Source organism: Oncorhynchus keta, chromosome 9 (genome assembly GCF_023373465.1).
Source record: "Oncorhynchus keta strain PuntledgeMale-10-30-2019 chromosome 9, Oket_V2, whole genome shotgun sequence".
NCBI classification, from domain to species: domain Eukaryota; kingdom Metazoa; phylum Chordata; class Actinopteri; order Salmoniformes; family Salmonidae; genus Oncorhynchus; species Oncorhynchus keta.
The window spans coordinates 19,009,190-19,028,265 of NC_068429.1; the positions used below are offsets into that span (position 1 = coordinate 19,009,190).

A 19,076-nucleotide genomic window follows, 5' to 3' on the forward strand; every position below is an offset into this window, starting at 1 on the left:
TAACTGACTTGCCTAGTAAAATGAAAGTTAGCGAGCTAAATTTGATTAAGCAACCAGGAATAACAATAGATTTTATTTCACCATTTCCATCCTATATCAGAATACTTAGGCATGATCCTGCTTTGTAGTATACCCCTCAGGTCTGACATGGGAACAGATGGAGAAGGGAGGTGAAGGGGTCATTAAACTCAGCCCCATATGTCACTCTCTACTCAGGCCACCTAGCCTACCACGATCCCTATATAATCACCTCTGGTCTTACACAAAGGACCCTAAGCTCTGCTACTGCACCCCCAGCTGTACATTCTCTCTAGGCCTTTATGGAGGTCATGCTCCAGCCGTTGGATCCCATTTACACATAAAATTCATATCATATTGACTGAACAACATTTTCACATCCCGCTATCAAACTGACCCTTCATTTAGTGTGACACCAGTAGTCACACAGGTCATATGGTTCAAATCGGCAATAAAAGGATAACCCTTCCTATGCATTGTTCCCCAATGAGAGGTTTGGTTGATTGTGTATTCTTGGTACAAAATATGAATATTCAGACACACAAATAGCACTACACTGATCTCCAAATTCTAATTGTAATAAAATCCCCATCACATAGCTATCATCTATATATAAAAAGGTAGACCTGCACACAGAATTTTCTGAGTCAAGCCATGACATATTCGTAGAATACTGTGTGTAGGCTATGATGTTATGCAAAGTGACCTCTCAGTAGTCCTCCAGCAGGCAGCAGCTACCAGAAGTGAACTCAACACTATTGCCATACCTATGTTATATACTGTATGGCTTTAAATTGATTGCGGTACACACACACACGTCCCTTTCAATAGTCTAACAAAGTGAAAACTTACATGTTCCTGAATGGCATAGAAAATATGTGATAGAACCTTATAGACAGTAAACAACATTGAATAACCTAGTATTTTACCATTCATTTCAAGGACTTTCTTATTGGTCCTTACCAATGGTACTTACTTCCATGCACATTCCTTTGTGATTTCTGCTGGGAAAGGGCCCTCTGGTGGTCAGGTGTGTACTCTACAATCACAGATGTGATTTCAACTGCATAAACTAAAGGCCACTGAAATATGCAAACACCTCCTTCAGAGCTGCATAAAATACCAGCACAGAAAAATTACATTTATTTTGTAGGCTAGTAAAATATTAGCAATTCTTCTTCTGCTCACCAATGACAAGAGGAATAGCCGTGGAAATTAGCATACAGCTGTGGTGGTGCCCTAAGGATGAGCAGAAGGGCTTCAGGGTTGAGGTTACGACAGGCAGATTACACAGCTCCGGTCTCTTCACATGTCCTCCTAGCAGCCGGTGCCGCTTTGCCTTACCTTTGACCCTGTCCCTTTGTGGGTGAGGGGTCGTATTGTTCATGGAGAGAGGGATTTGTCTAGACAGCCTGGCCGAAGGCCAGAAAGGAACAATGAGTGATCAGCGGAACCTCAACCCCCATAACTTCTCGTGGTAACAGACACGCACACACATTATCATGCATACCCTTCTACACATGTGTTGCACATTGATAGATTAACACCTTTTCCATATGCACAAAGTTGGTATTGACATGCTCACAAGCCCATGCCCTCACAGGCACTGGTCATGTACGGCACAAATGAGTGTCAGAGAGATGGGTCAGCACACAAGCATTTTAGGATGAATATCGGTAGTCACTAATAAGACATTAATCAATTTTACCCCAACAAACAAATCATCTAGTCAAACTGGGTTAATGAAACGTGATAAGGGAGCAAACCAATTGGGTAAAAAACAATCATTCAAAGTACTTAAATAATACTCCATTTATTTAGTTTTAAAATTGTTTCCTTTTAGTTCTACAGACATATAATTTCAAGGAAGTCAGGGACTTGCAGAAGAAAGAAAATATTAACACTAATTTCTTGTTAATTTAAAAATACTGATAGTAAAAATAAACAAAAATAAACCAAATAAAATAGTTAAATTACTGAGACCGGGTTGAAACAATGTTTTACTTGACAAAAAAATAAATGGTATGTGCAACCCAACTTGAGCATCGCTGCCCTAGTTTCATACAGAAAGCAATCCACTAAGCCTAAAGGCATGAGCAATGTCTTACTTTACTGACATATAACAGAAATCATAATGAAGAGCTAGCTACACGACAAGAATGGGCTTAGAAGTGCTGCATGCAAGAGGTTTGGAATAAAAGCGTATTTTTCAGTGCTATCTGCATACAGTGGAGAAAACTGGCCAGTTAAGAGTCAAGGTGACACTGAAATGTTGATATAATTATGACGCCTTCATCTAATTTCTACGGCGTTTTGCTCTGGGAGGAGAGTGATGTATTCAAGTTGAACTCAACTCATCAAGAATAAATTCAGAGCTCAAAATAATTTCATTGTTGCTAAGGAAAATACGTTGTCAAAAGCTTAAATATCACAAGTCTCTAAGGTTAAGTATTTTGATGACAAACGTTCCATTAGACTTTGGTTCAGTTCCTGGTGTCGAGTAGGACTTTTCCCCTTTCTGTGACCAGCAGGAGTGAATTAAATGCTTCAATATAACCCTCTCATGAGGGAGACCAGGAAGGTTCATGCAGTTCAAATGGATCTGATGTGTCATATTGGACCATTGGTAAAAACTAACCAGGCCTGCAGTACTGCATGAGTACAATAAACACAAGAACCACAGGGAGTCCTGAGGAATCAGGGTTAAAACCATTCATACATTAAATAGGTCTCTCTATAAAGCACCCAAATGGACACAAACTCACCTGCACTTTGCTTCTTAATATCTATGTAGTAAATTCACATCTATTATTAAAATATCATTTTTTGTAGAGACAGCAAAAATCTGCCATGCTTTAAGATAAAAGAATATACATGATTCTGAAAGAAAATAGTGCACATTCCAAGGCATTCAGGCCACCTTTGCTTTGCAATGTTCAATGGAAGATACATTTCCTCAGTTGTAAAAATGGGGTCCCGAGAGGTTAGGAGAGATATCTCATTCACACTGATATACACACAATCCATATAAATGCAACCAGTCAGCCCCGCATGGTCATACATTCACTGACTACCAGAACGACAACTGGGACACTATCAGACTGTTCTCCATAGCAACAGTTTGGCTCAACAGACAGTGGACCTGTCTTACAGTAATAGTACCGTACATAGCCTGCACTGCCAGAGGACTGCAGCAACTGCCTGAGTACTGTGTGTCTGATCACTTGCTACCCAGAGAGGAGAAAGAAGAGAACTGAACAGACCAGTGTTGTGGTTTGTTTCCTTGAATAAGACAAAAAAAATAGTTGATCTAGCTAGCTTAGAACTTGATTCAGTTACTATCTTAAACACATATGCTCCAATTATTGAAAGCAAAATTATCAATAGTACAAATTATATATATTATATATATATTTTTTTAACTAAACACATTCTTTAAGCACAATAGGGTAAACAACATAATCAATGTAGTTTGACCAGTGAGGGTAGAGCCAGTGTTAAAATCTTAACATATACCTAAGTGACATCTCTACTGGAGTACGGAGCAGGTCAGGTCAAGCCACCAAAGCTCCGTCACATGCCGGCGTATCATGCTGCAGTGTACCAGCTGCCGTTAAGTATCGACTGTAAGCCCAATCCAGTCAGTTGGAGAATAGGACACCAGTCTGTAGTGCAGCAGATTTGAGCTACTGATACTGCCCTACCCTCATGCAGCAGCTTCAAGTCTTATGTTACAGCTAGCGGACAGACGGAACACAGTGCCTACCTACGTACGGACAACAGTCCTCAGGATCAATGAGGTCCAGGACAGGGAGAATATTGCTATGTGTTTTACTGTAACACCTCTGTATGGTTCAATCTGCACTAGTGTCTTGCCCTCTTGATTATGTATTTTAAATCCATGATCAGGGAATCATCTTTGTTAAAATGGCTTTGATATAAGGTTCTACAGTAGGTTAATAACATCAGAGGAAGTCCATGAGGCTGCGTCTCTAATTACACTATACTCCCTATATAGCTCACTCCATTTGACCAGAGCCCTATGAGGTATAGAGAATAGTGCGCTTTATAGGGAATAGGATGTCATTTGAGACGCAACCCATGAGTCACAGGTGGTGGCTGTACCACTCAGGAAGGGCCTATGCCGTGGTAGGGAGAGGCTGGAGGGGGAGGAGAGGGGAGTAAGGAAGTCTTCAGTGCACGAGTTGCTCAGAGTAGGTATCTGTGTCTGGTGTCCTCGTCTAAAGTGAGGTCCACTACCTCCGGAGGGGACACCCAGTTGGGCTGGGGGGACACGGTAGTCCAGAGCTGGGAGGATTGCCTCGTGCTATTGTTGAGCTGCTCCAGTGAGTTGGGCTTCCAGGCAGAGGACAGGCTCTGAATTACCCCGCCCCGAGGATGGGCACATCTGTTAAGAGAAAGGGCACAATAACACAACAAGGACATTAGAGCAATGTTAGAGAAACATTAGGGTAACAACATTATACTGACGACTTAGTAACGAAAACAGTTTGTTCATTGCAGTACTCCAGTTCCATGACAGTCCCAAGCAGCCATTGCCTTTATGAGCTGTTGACGGTGTTGGTGTTACACAGTAAAACTATATTGACCGTTTTGTTGCGGCAATAAAACATGACTGCATGACCATAACTCTTAAGGTAACATGTTGTAGAACAACACCATATAAGGATTACAGTTTTGTAGTGGTTGTAGTGCAGGTAGATCTGCCCTCGACATGTGTTCCAAGTTATGCTTTCTGAACTCACCTCGTGTTTTCTTGCACTCCTACTATTTCTACCTCACTGTCTGAGGAGGGGATGTTGATGTGGCCCTTGTGCTGAGGGGGTTCCCTGTGGGCAAGCTCTGCCTCCATGTGACCTGCAACACAAGACATTTTAGAACGTACAGGGACATGTAGAATAGCAGTACACCTCACGGACACAGACATTAACAAAAACAAAAGTCATTGAAAAATGATGCAATCCACACCTTTTCTTGAAGTTTGATCGACACAAATATCTGGTTTTACTCTTCATTGCAGCAGATATCTATGTAAATTTACATCTATATCAATTCACCAAATTCATTTCTATGAAATACGTGTACGGCAAGACAAAAAATAAAAGGCAAACAGAAAAAACACATTTGCAGCACCTGAAAGGAAAACACCTGTACTGTAGACAGCCTGTATAATTTCTGCTTCGAACTCCTAAGATCCCCGTTTTCAACCGTGGAGCACAGTACAAAACATATGTTTTATTCAACTGATCTTCCACCATGTTTTCATCTCTGAGATGTTGGTTCCTAGTACCTAGGCTACTGGTTGCACTAACATTATCCCTGTTAAACAATCTCCTTGCGCCTGTCAAACTGGTAGCGGATTATACAGTTAGTCTTCCCAGAGAGAGTAGACATTTTCAGTGTGATACACCGGGTTTGTAACTGACCTGCTGAGAGAGAGCACAGATGCTGTACTCTTACTGCCCCAGAGTTTGCTGCCATAGCCTGGTCCCTGTGTGTTTTTAGCCTTTCATGTGTTATCACGGTGGTCCGGCGCACTCGCTCCGCAGTCACACTTAAGTTCTCCTGGTTAGAATCAGTGTCTGAAATATCATAGTGGCACACTACGGGAGTCCCGTCTGTAGAAACAGAAAACACTTCATTATTCAAACCACGTCGTCTCTCAGGTTAGCGAACTTCAGTGCTCACAGTAGAAAGTAGCTACCTCCATTAGCACAATAATTGCATTGCTAGTATAGCAGCTCATGATAGGATTTCAGCCTTGGTATCGGAGTGGATCGGAGACATACATACCCTCACCCTACAACTTCCAATGTCTTAATTGATATTCCCGATTGCTAAATGCCACCTGCCATTCATGATGAATGAAGAAAAAAAAAACAATTTCAGCTGTAAATATATTTGTTGCCAGACAATTAACAAGTTAGGTTGAATAGTAATAATTTAACTAATTGCCCCATAAAGCATTAGCATATAGCAATTATGCCTATATAACTGCTTTGTTTTGCTCAAATGTAAATGTTTGAATACAACATCTAGGCTATGAGCCTTATTAAAAATGTCAAGATGACTGATGTCAAACTGAAGATGTTCATAATTCATAGAATGTGTATAATCTGTGCACAGAGTTAAATGTGTAATTGGCACATATGATGTGCAACTATAGCCTATTCTGTGTGTTCTATGCATGACCTACTGATATATAGTCTGCAATTAACTCATAAACAGATTACATAATTTATTTTGGGTATCATTTTTAATGCTTTTCAAATAACAGCCATTCACAAAAACTACCAACGGATGCAATCATTACAAACTAAAAAACTGAAATGTTCCTTATACAGTTCAAAACGTTTAATTATAATGTGTATGCAATAACGCAAGTAAACAATTTAGCAGCAGTTTGACCAGTTACCAAAAACAAAAAAGCTGCTCCAAAAAAATATGATAAAATGTAACAAAGGGTTAACTTAGTTATGTTGTAGAAAAACCCTGGTAGAGTATTGGGGGACATGCGTTGGTTGAGTGTCTGCTCTGTTCTACCCTGTAAGACAAGTCAGTTACACATAGCCTAAGCCACATGCCCAAAGGTCATCTAGACCAGGGTTTCCCAACCTCGGTCCTGGGCACCTTGCTGTGTAGTGCTAGGGTAAAAACCTGCACCCAGAGGGAGCCCCAGGACCAGGTTGGGGAAACTCTGATCTAGACAGCATACTTTGAGAGCGCAGACAGTGCAGTATGGGAGTCAAGTCAAGAGCAAAATGGGCACCAGTGTTACAGTGGATGCCAGGCACTCAAGTCTAATACAGCCACAAAGTCATGACCAAACACCCATTTCTAAAATTGATCTTAAAAATCTGATTTTAAACCCAACTTTAACCACACTGCTAACCTTTTCCAGGCTGGTCAGGATTAGGAACAACTCCTGTTCCTCATAACTAGTGAAGATAAAAGGAGCTCCAAAAGTATTGGGACAGTGACATGTTTTTGCTCCTGTACTCCAGCACTTTGGATTTGAAATGATGCCTATGCAGGTTAAAGTACAGACTGCCAGCTTTAATTTGAGGGCATATATCTGTATCGGGTGAACCGTTTACAAAATCACATTACCTTTTTGTACATGATCCACTAAAGTTGGGGGACTAAATGTATTGGGACAATTCACTTGTATTAAAGTAGTCAAAGGTTTAGTATTTGGTCACATATTCCTAGCACACAATTACATGAAGCTTGTGACAATACAAACTTGGACGCATTTGCTGATTGTGTGGGTTTCAAATGACTTTGTGCCCAATAGAAATGGTAAATAATGTAGTGTGTTATATTGGAGTCACTTTTATTGGAAATAAGTTTCTAAACATGTCTACATTAATGACAAAAAGTGCTGTAATTTCTAGACAGTTCAGCCAATATGGATGAAAATACACAAATTATAGCTGACAGTCTGTAATTTAACCTCAGTCATTGTATCATTGTAAATCCAAATACAGAGCACCCCCTCCAAAAGAAAAAGTGTCACTGTCCCAATACTTTTGGAGCTCACTGTAAACCAAGATTCTCTCTTTGGTAAACAATCTTGTGTGTTGTATAGCTTTATTTAACTCTGCATCATTGGAAAAGAGCTTGCAAGTAAACATTTCACTATAAGGGCTACTACACCTGTTGTACTTGGCGCATGTGACAAATACAATATGATTTTAATACCGGTCCCCAATGGAAAATGACCATGAAGGTATTTGATGCACTTGTAAAAATCAGGCTCTTTTCAGCGAGCTGCTGACATGATACAATACTGTGGTAAACAAATGGAAGACCATTTACAGTACTGGGATCCAAACAGGACAAGGCGGCAAACTAAATATGTCAGATGAACTGTGCATCATGAATTTGAAGGCAGGAGACGAGAGCTGGACCAAGTCCTGTTAACATAAAACCAAAAGGAAGTTGTCACTCACTACAATTCATGAGCATACGAGCAAAGGTTTACCTTGCACACACAGGCTAATCAAAAATTATTCTTTGACATTTGACATATACATGAAGGGAAGTTCACATGCAAACAGTAAAACTTTATGCAGATTAAACAGTGTGGAATTGAGAACGGTGTAGCTATATTGTATATGCAGTACATTTTCATGTGCAAATTACAATCCTCCTAAAGACCACGGCCCTATTGAATATGCTTCCAGCTATGTTCCTTTAGCTATGTCCTGGATGTGTAGGTAGTGTTTGAAGTCATTCTTGTTTTTATAAGTAGCTGGAGAAGGTTATTCAGACTCAAAAAGGCTGCATTGTCACCTGTATGTTATGTAGGCCTATGTAGAAACCAGTAATCATTAACATGCGCTATACTTTTATGGAGCCCAAACTAATATATATATATATATATATATATGATAGTGGGCAGGAAGTGTGAAACCTGGTTTCAGTTTGATAAACAACTACTATTCAAAAAAAGAAAGAAAAAAAAAAGCCAAATTTGCTTTAAGCACAGGCCAGATTGGCAGAAACTATTTTAAGGATATGGACAGACATGAAGCTCTTGATTTGTTAGCTCCTATTCAGCACAGAAGATCCCACACCCACGATATCCACACGAAAAAGAAAAAAAAAGTATCTCCACTGCCATCATAGTATTAGGCCTAACCTTTCACAATCAGTGCTACCACAACAGAAATTCAGGTCAAATTGAAAAAGTATACTTCTCTAATTACATATAAAAAAGTTTAACAATGTTCTGATTTGGACATTCAATTTCAAGGAATCGTTTGGGGCAGAATATATTGTGTTAAGAATGTAATGCTCTCTAGAATGTTTACTGTTAGTAAAGCTATGCCACTAAAATAAAAGGCTGTGAAAACATTGACAAGTATTTAAATCAGCGGATGTGGCTTTAAGTAAAATGGCACTATGACAACGTTCTTATTCCTAGCATTCTGTATGACAAGGCACATGCCATGAAGCAGCCCCCTGCACAAGTGACTGTCTGGGGTTCTGTAACGCACGTTATTGTATGAACTGACACAGTATGTTAGCTGGTAAACATGTATACTCTTGGAATAGGCATACTGAAAGCAATACAATGAGAGCCCTGACTTGACAGTCGGTCGATAAAATATTCATTGTCCGTGTCAATGATGCAATTTTTCCTACAAGTTGCAGTTAAAGTAAATTGGCTCCAGGAACCAATTGGATATTAAAAAACGCATTCAAAAGACTTAGATCTCACAGTGATTCAGCACCCACAGCTGCCATGAGCCACAAAGCTCACGGAGGACTTGAGTGTCACAGTCAAGGCCATGCTTACCATGTTAATTATGTAATAACACACATATTAGGGACTTCCAGTAAAATTGGAGAGTTGGTGATGAACCCCCCCCCCCAAAAAGTGGAAATCAGATAAGCACATTTGCCATCATCACCGTATGTGTGATGGTAGTGAAACTTTATCCATTTGGAAAATACAGCACTAAACCACTCCACAAGTCCAACAAGGGAATCTAAACGTTCAAGAGGCCGGGGTCTGGAACGTCCAGATTTCCATTTTGGGTAGCCACAGGCACTACATCAGGCAGGGTGTTGTTGTTGAGGGGGTCGGGGGCCATGCTGCTCATGGTGACGTTGGCGTTCTCCCGGGCCAACATGTACGCCGCCATTGTCTCCTGCGACTCCGAGGAGGGCAGGAAGGAGCTGGACGGACGCGGCGCCCTGTGGCGGTGCCGATGGTGCCGCCCGGGGGCGTCGCTCGAGTGGATGGACGAGTCGACGCTGTCGTCCGAGTCGAGGCGCGTCAGCTTCTCCATCCAGACGCGGAAGCGCTCTTCTGTCTGCCGCTGCATCACAGCGAAGCGAGTCATGGCCTCCTCCAGCACGCTGCCAATGCTGTTCCTGTCCCACGAGCCACCGCCGTCCAGCAGGCCCTGCATCTGAGCGCTCACTCCGGATCCCTCCGCAGCTTTAAAGACATTGAGGCCAAGCCATAAGAAACACAGTAGCACTTCATGTTCGCTGGTGGACTGTTTGTTTTATTTCTAGTTATTAAAAAAATTGAAAAATGACAAGTTTCGTTGACGTGCAGATCGACTTTTTCATGCTGATGGACTACGTTCATGCAGTTGTAGCAGTCAGGTCTGTGTACGGAATGCAGTAATGGTTGATAAAATGGAGTCCTATAGATCCACTATAGACAGAAATTGGTTTTAAGAGATTTAGTTGCTGTAACTCATTGTAGCAAGTGTACTGAAGATTTACAGTGCATAGTTTGTGATAAGATAAACTTTGTAGTTGTCTAACTTTGTACGCAAATACAGCGTAAGAAATAACCCATACAGACACAGCACCAAGCACCATGGTTTTGACATTTCTCCTTGGACATCAAATGTACAGCTAGACATGACTTATTTGAACTAGCAACAATTTCAAAATGCAATTCACATAAAAGATGTCTACCTACGCAGATCTAGAAGAGTTATGTAGTTGTGGTAATCAAGGAAAGCGTGAAGGGGGAAAATGTCAGTGACAGCTGACTATTGCCATGTTCGCTACAAATTATCTAACAAACTACAATATCCCTGCTTGAGTGCAGGCAGAGCAATGCACCACCAACTCAATGTTGTGGCAGTGATTTAACCCAGTCTAAATTAGAACAACGCTACCTCAAACTAATATCAATGTTGTCACCCCAATGCCAAGATGTATGTAAGATGCAATGTTTAAACTCACTTTATCAAACCAGATAGCAACATCATTGAAACACCAATGGAAATGACTCAATATAAAATCACGAGTTTAAAGCAATATAGATCTTCATTTGATCTACAGTACTAGTCATACTGTATTTGAGCCATTGTACTCATTGAAGTTGAGTAACACATCCGTAATGTAAATCAAATCTGTCCCTCCAATTATCAGGAAATCAAGTCACAGGAAGTCAAAAACAAGGGACACCAATAAAACAATGTACAATTAACACAAAAACACAAGATAATTAATCTTAAGTGTTGTCAAATATATCCTAGCCTATGATTGATTTTTTGCCAACTTCGACAAGATGCTGTGGTTCACTAATGCATTTTAAAATGAGGACATCCTAAAAGGTGCCTATTACACTTGAAGCATCTGTTTAACAGTAATCCAGAGCCTTGACTAACAACTACATCAAGACCTACTGCGCTGAAAACATGCACTGGAGCCTAGGGGAATCTCAAAGGGCCACATTCAAATAATTCAACAGAAGTTCTCAACCGAACCAGCACGATAAGGTGCTACGTGGCAAAGGTATGGTGAATTAATGGAAGGCTCTGGGGATGGAGACATCTCATTCCATTAACCCTCAATCTCTATTTTGACCAAGGACAGGAAGAAGTCAATCACATTACAATGGACAGTGGAGCCTTCGATGTGAATGACAGATTTACTACTATGTTTATGTCACAGCTTTGAAATACTCCTGTATGTTTATCACAAGGTTACTACCACACAGTGAGGTCATATACTGTTGTAAAAAACAGCTCGCTATGGCAGTACAGACTGGAAAAGTAGAAATAAAACAATGACCCAATTGTAACTCAGTAAATGGTATCTACATTCCACACAACGTGCAAACAATGACAGAGTTTAAAAAGAACACTTCCTACAGGTGGATTACGTGAAGACGTGATGGGTTGTAATAACCTTCAAAATGCATGGTGAATGGAGACAAATTAACAGTTATTAAAACAATTAACATTCAGTGATGACTGTGCTAGAAGCCATTGAAGATTAGCAAACATTCATAAACAGAAGCGTCAGTGTGTTTGCATTGACCGGGGATGCTATGGTTACACGACATCTCTGGTAAACGTATGTGAAATGATTCATGTGAGATGTCTGTTGCAACTGTTTACGAGAAATTGTCAAAATTACCTGTGATGTCTGTAGTAAATTGTGACTATTACCTTACAGTGCACTAAATGTGGGTTATTTGGAATCCCTGTTGTACATGGGTCTTTCTATAGACTAGGGTACCAGGATTTCCTATGCTGGAAAACTTGTTAAGTAATTGATAAGCCATTTTTTTCATGTCATTACATTAAGGGGGGAAAATACAGTAGCAATTTCACATAAAATTCACGAGTTGATTTAAAACCTGTTTATCCCTTTGTCATGATTGGCATCTTGACAGATGTCCAAAAATCATGTGACAAAACATTACTTTTCTGTCCTTGCATTTGTGTAAGTTGTCCTGATATCATATATTTTTCATTAATTAGTTCAATTAGACATTGAACCCTGTAGTTGTTCTGTTTCGAGATTCCAGAACTGCAATGTAACTACTTAAAAATGTTGTGTCTCCTTGTGTAATGGGGTGAAAACAGTTTATGGGCACACAAATCTCCCCAAAATGTATGTGATTGCAGAATTGAATGCTTCTAACAGAAAGAAAGAGTCACCTTACCTTGATACTGAAAATCTAAAGCTAAAGCTAAAGTCATTAACGTGGTTCTTCAATAATTATGCATAATGCATGTTGGATGCGTATTTGGTGTCCAGCTGTTTAATTATACTGTGATATTTTCACACATCTGATTCAGGAAGGAATTTTCTGAATGACGAACAGCTGTTGTGAAAGCACATGTGATGAAACAGCGCAGGTGCTAGAAAAAGGTGTCCGCAAAAGAAATACCCAAAATATTTAGGGTCTCATTCCTTATTCTGGTGAAGACCGTTGTGCCTGGATCTACATTGGATCTAATATCCATGGAAAATTGATGTTGATAATCTGTTGTCTGCTAGAGTTAGAGAAGGGTCTCATTAGATTTAACAGAAAGTGTCAGAGTAATGAGTATGTTTTTGTGCCTTGGATTGGACGAGTCTACTGTTTGCAATTGCGTAGGATAGACAATTGTGCAACACCCAACTCTGTTCATTATTCTGGATAATAATGACAAATGATAAGGCCTAATAGGCATCTTCACAATAGGATCTGGTAATGAAATAACATGACAAATACATGTTAGTTTCCATGATACACCTGCAATTTTAAGCAATACAATGCACTTGAAGCAGCCTACCTAAACTTGAAGAACAGATATTCAAGTACTAGAATATGCCTACCTTGAAAAGTCTGACATCTACTAGAATATGGTGCTTGAAAAGTGTAAATGATTGTAGCCAGTTTATAAGTTCTCCTGCTCCCTGATAATGTGCGATTTCCTTTTGGATCCATTTTGTGAGAGATGTGGCCACTTCCTTTTCTTTCCAACCACTTCAATTGATGGGTGTTACGCTACTCTGGCATCAACTTGGCTTTCCATACAAATCCTTCCATTATAAAAGGAACTGGGGTTTTAGCCACTCATGACAAAATCAGCCTGGCTTTATTATGTGTATGCCACATAGGACAGAGAAAAACCATACATTCATCCACTTCCTTTGCCTAGTTAAATCAAGGTTAATTTGTTTTATTTACTTCACTATTTTTATTTTTTTAATAAGTCAGTCCACAGTATTCTCACATTTTAGAATGACATTTTAATATCAATGCCAAATTCTTAGTGGTAATGGCCTAGTTTGACAGTTCTATATTATGCCCTATATGTTCAATTATATAAATTAAACAATTGTATAACACTGAGATCCTTGAAAAGTACAAAAAAGGGCTTGAAAACATCTCTGAAAGACCTTGAATTTGACTTGCCAATGTCTGTATAAACCCTGCTTTAAGAATGTATAGTCCTGTTGTAGTATATATGTAGAGTTATGGGGCAATTGGCATATTCATCCAAGTACACGTGGAACTGCATAAAAGGTATTTTTATTTCAACCCATCTTGAAATGTTTATCCCAACGTCACGCCTTGGCCCCATTATTTATAGAAAGACCCAAATGCATTAAACATGGGATACAGTATCTCCGTAAAAGTAGTTAGACCCCTTTACTTTTTCTACATTTTCTTATGCTAAAGCCTTATTAGAAAATTGATTAAAATTGCTACCCCCCCCCTCCTCAATCTACACACAATATCTCACAATGACAAAGCAAAGAGTACATTTTTTTATGATTGAAAATGCATTAAGAATAAAAAGTGAAATCTCACATACGGTAAGTATTCAGACCCTTTACTCAGTGCTTTGTTGAAGCACCTTTGGCAGCGATTATAGCATTGAGTCTTCTTGGGTATGATGCTACCAGCTTGGCACACCTGTATTTGGGGAATTTCTCCAATTTGTCTCTGCAGATCCTCTCAAGCTCTGAAGTTGGATGGGGAGAGTTGTTGCACAGCTATTTTCAGGTCTCTCTAGAGATGTTCGATCTGGTTTGGGCCACTCAAGGACATTCAGAGACTTGTCCCGAAGCCACTCCTGTGTTGTCTTGGCTGTGTGTGTGTAGGGTTGTTGTCCCGAAGCCACTCCTGTGTTGTCTTGGCTGTGTGTGTGTAGGGTTGTTGTCCCGTTGGAAGGTAAAACCTTTGCCCCAGTCTGGGGTCCTGAGCACTCTGGAACAGGTTTTCTTCAAGGATCTCTCTGTATTTTGCGCCGTTCATCTTTCCCTCGATCCTGACTGGTCTCAAAGTCTCTACCGCTGAAAAAACAACAACATTCCCACAGCATGATGCTGCCACCACGCTTCACCATAGGGATGGTGCTAGGTTTCCTCCAGACGTGCCGCTTGGCATTCAAACCAAAGAGTTCAATATTGGTTTCATCAGACCAGATAATCTTGTTGTTCATGGCTTCCATCTGGCCACTCTACCATAAAGGCCTAATTGGTGGAGTGCTGCAGAGGTGTTTGTCCTTCTGAAAGGTTCACCCACAGAGGGACTCGAGCTCTGTCAGTGACCATCGGGTTCTTCGTCACCTCCCTGACCAAAGCCCTTCTCCCACGATTGTTCAGCTTGGCCTGATCTTTGAGTTTTTAGTGGTTTCAAACTTTACATTTAAGAATGACGGAGGCCACTGTGTTGTTGTTGGAGACCTTCAATGCTGCCGACATTTTTTGGTACACTTCCCCAAATCTGTGCCTCGACACAATCCTCCTGTCTTCTAGCTTAACAAACAATTCCTTTGACCTTTGGGCTTGGTTTTTGCTCTGACATGCACTGTCAACTGTGAGACCTTATATAGACAGGTGTGTACCTTTTCAAATCATGTCCAATCAATTGAATTGACCACAGGTGGACTCCAATCAAGTTGCAGAAACATCTTAAGGATGATCAATGGAAACAGGATGCACCTGAGCGCAATCTCGAGTCTCACAGCAAATGGTCTGAATACTTATGTACATAAGGTCTTTGATAATTTTTTAATACATTTGCAAACACTTAAAAAAACTGCTTTTGATTAGTCATTATTACTGTGTGTAGATAGAGGAGGATATATATATGTTTTTAATCCATTTTAGAATAAGGCTGTAACGTAACAAAATGTGGAAAAAGAGAAGGGGTCTGAATACGTTCTGAATGCACCGTATGTGTGGTGAATATTACCCCGTGGGGGTTGGGTTTGGTTAAATGTGTCTGGTGTTGATTGTTACCCGGGATGTCTGTGGTGATTGTTACCCGGGATGTCTGTGGTGATTGTTACCCGGGATGTCTGTGGTGATTGTTACCCGGGATGTCTGTGGTGATTGTTACCCGGGATGTCTGTGGTGATTGTTACCCGGGATGTCTGTGGTGATTGTTACCTGGGATGTCTGTGGTGATTGTCTTGCCGCCTGATGTCTCGTCGTCGTCTTCAGAGGAGCTGGTGCTGGAGTCACAGGTGAGGTCGCTATCGCTCGTACTACTGTCCTGCAGCAGGTTGTATTTCTTCCTTGCCGCCGCCTCACGCTTCTGCCTAAGCAGCCGAATACGCTCCTTGTGCTTTTGGCTCCGGTGACCTTTGACTTTAGCCAGCCGGCCGTTGGTCTGCTTCTCAACGCCTGCTCCTCCCACCACAGCGGGCTGGCAGCGGTTTTTCTTGGCTGCCATTGTGTTGGTTGACATCTCGCTTTCAGAACGTGAACGACGGGACTTTCGCCCACTTGATGCAGATGTTTGACCCCCTGCTGCAAGTCTGGTGTCGGCCCCGGGCTCTGTGGAGCCCCCCTCCACTGTCGCACGCGAGGTGGATCCCTCCTCACCAGAGGAGAGTGTGTCCGAGTCAGCCAGGTGGCCGCTGGAGGAGGGCGAGAGCATGCAGGGGTTGGAGGAGTCACTCTCGTAGGCACGGCCCGAGGTGGGCTTGTCACTGCCGGTGGAGGCGTGCGGAGACTCAGGGGAGTTCCTTCTCAGCTCCATCATGAGGCAGGGCATTGAGAGAAGGCTAGGCTCACCCTCAGTCTGCAGGGGGCTGTCCCCCTCCTTTTCTCCTGGAGGAGAGCTGGTGGTCTCGGTTTTAAGGGGCTCCTCCTGCTCCCCTCTGACAGCAGCAGCTGACCCCTCCTGCACGGGACGCTCTGGGAAGATCTCAGCATTGACAAACTCCTCTGTCTTCTCAGTGTCTGCCATCTTCCTGCTAGTTGAGCGTAGGACCCCGTGGTCTGACTGTTTTAAACAGGTGGGCCAGGACAGGAACTCACCTGGAACAACAATATACGATATCACAGAGATTTAACTTTGGTTCAAAAAGACCTACTCTTGCACCCACTATAATATTGATATATCTTTAAGACTAAACACATTAGAAATTAATCATCCTCTTTCAGGATCTATAAAATGACGCAGCACAACAGACCGATTTATGAAAGGTGTAACTCAGTGTTTTCCAACTCTGGTCCTCAAGTACCTCCAACAACACACATTTGTCTTGTGACCCCAAACAATCATACCTGATTCAACTTATTGAGGGCCTGATGATTAGTTGACAAGTTGAATCAGGCATGTTTGACAGGGTCAACAATAAAAATGTGTACCTTTTGGAGGTAGATGAGGACAGGAGATGGGAACCACTGAAAAGATTTCAATGAAGTACCAGTAGCCTACAACAGTAGCGAAAGGCAATTTAGCACTAATTAATCTGGCTGCATTTACAGCTGTAGTGGGGTGTGTTTACATTTTAGTAATTTGGCATACGTTCTTGTGCAGAGCGACTTACTGGACCAAAGCTCTTAACCGCCAGGTTATCTGCCGCTCAAAAACCAATAATGAATCAAAAGGGTAACATGGGTTTTTGGTAGCATTCTCACATAAGGAAGGTTATCACCTAGATGCTGGCAACATCTATTCTACTGGTTTAGCTTTGAACCCCCACATGTGGTCAACTTACAAATATCAGCTGGTTCCAAACATATGTTACCATTGTGTGGAATGTTGGTCACATACCTGTAGGGAGAAGACACCTACAAATAGTGACCCTCTTCTTTCAAAATGTATAATGAACTCTTCATTGCTCATATTCACAGCATTCCACCAAAATACACCTAAACTTAAGATAGATGTGGCCCAGCTGGTAGACTGTCGTTGAATATATTACTCAAAGTTGTGCTATGGTGCTTTCAAGAAAACTGGGAACTTGGGGGGGGAAACAGTCTTATGCCAGAGTTTACGACTTGGAATTCCGAGTTGGATGACCGTTCAAAAAGTTACCAGTTGGAGCTGGTTTTTGTCCGAATTCCCAGTTAATTTCAATGCACTTAAGTCGGATATTTCAGAGTACCCCAGTTGTTATGAACTCAGCATTATAACAGTAGTTATGTGGCTATATATAATGGTGTCATAACACCACTGTGTGGGCAACAACGAAACTCAAGTCCGGGGTTCTTTGCGCCACACCTTCCGGTAGCCTAGGAAAAGAGCAAACTCAGACAGAGCCTCATCTATCAAGTATGAATAACATCACTGACCGTTTTAACAAAAAAAAACGAAATGTTGACCTACGTAGCTACCTGGATTGCTAGCTCGACAACATAACTAACAAACAATTAAACGCGACTATCAACTGGCTGGCTAGCAAGCAAAACATATGAAGCTAACGTCAACTACGCTAAACATAAACCAGTATCGCGGAAGCTGGCTTCCTTCATCCTTTACTAGTGTTAGCTATCTAGCTTGATGGTAGCTTACCCGTCTGGCTAGGTAGCTAGCTAACTGGGAAATTATTTAGGCAATCTATGGTGAGGGCTTCTGTGGCTATCGAGCTATGACTAACGACGTTAGCTAGTTTACTAAGCAAGTTTCCCATAAAACGAGTTGGAGTTGCTAGGGGGATTTCTAAACATAGTCCACCACCCATGCATGTATTTGTGATACCGCTAGCACAAACTCGATAGGCAGCTAGTTAGCTACCTAAAATGGAAGCGACGTATGCTAACGACGATTCCATTTTAACCCAGCCCAGCAGCTAGCCAGTTCGCACTCACGGCGTAGCTCATTTGCTAGCTAAACTAGCAACTTACTTGTGTATTACGTTATACGTTTGTTTCTTCAGTGTCCGACTTCTGTGACATCTTCATTAATTTGAACGTATCACGCACGCGAGACATACAACTAATACAGTAAATGTGGCTTGTAAAGTGAACCTTGGTCCACTAGCTAGATACTTATTTCAAAATGTCCCCATCAGCCGTTGTTCACATACAAATGTGTGCGTCACTTCCATGCGTGAGTAACATAGAAAAATAATTAGCGCCTCCGTGAGTCTTGGGAGAGGTATGCCGCGTTTTGGACAACTGGGAACTTCACTGGTAAAAATCGTTTAACGGTCACTCCGAATTCAAAATCGGAAACTCAGGCATCTTTCTAAAGCTCCGACTTGAAAATCACGTGTGACATTAGACCTAGTTTTTATAACATTTCCCGACAAGATAGACCTGCCAAAGGGGATGCAGTTGCAATCTACTGCAGTGATAGCCTGTAGTCATACTATCCAGGTCTGTGCCCCCAAAATTATAGTTTTACTTTTAAAAATCCACCTTTCCAGAAACAAGTCTCTCACAGTTGCAGCTTGTTTATAGACCCCCTTCAGCCCCCAGCTGTGCCCTGGACACAATATGTGAATTGATTGCCCCCATCTAACTTCAGAGTTCGTACTGTTAGGTGACCTAAACTGGGACATGCTTAACACCCTGGCCATTTTACA

The 19,076-nt window shown here is 41.4% G+C and overlaps 1 protein-coding gene across 5 annotated transcripts; it reads right to left on the reverse strand.

Annotated features, from left to right (window-relative positions):
• Positions 1-1,812: 1,812 nt before the first annotated feature.
• Positions 1,813-18,732, reverse strand: ark2n (arkadia (RNF111) N-terminal like PKA signaling regulator 2N). 5 transcript variants are annotated; one of them, XM_035775661.2, is made up of 5 exons: positions 18,394-18,730; positions 15,703-16,578; positions 5,466-5,657; positions 4,785-4,896; positions 1,813-4,426 (listed from the first exon to the last, which is right to left on the reverse strand). In XM_035775661.2, the coding sequence occupies exons 2-5, from the start codon at positions 16,505-16,507 to the stop codon at positions 4,228-4,230; spliced, it is 1,308 nt and encodes a 435-aa protein (XP_035631554.1). In that variant the 5' UTR covers positions 16,508-16,578; positions 18,394-18,730; the 3' UTR covers positions 1,813-4,227. The 5 variants fall into 5 exon arrangements, with proteins under 5 accessions (XP_035631554.1, XP_035631555.1, XP_035631556.1 ...); XM_035775662.2 differs by lacking the exon at positions 18,394-18,730 and adding an exon at positions 17,321-18,285; XM_035775663.1 differs by lacking the exon at positions 18,394-18,730 and adding an exon at positions 17,265-17,286.
• Between the last annotated feature and the right edge of the window lie 344 nt (positions 18,733-19,076).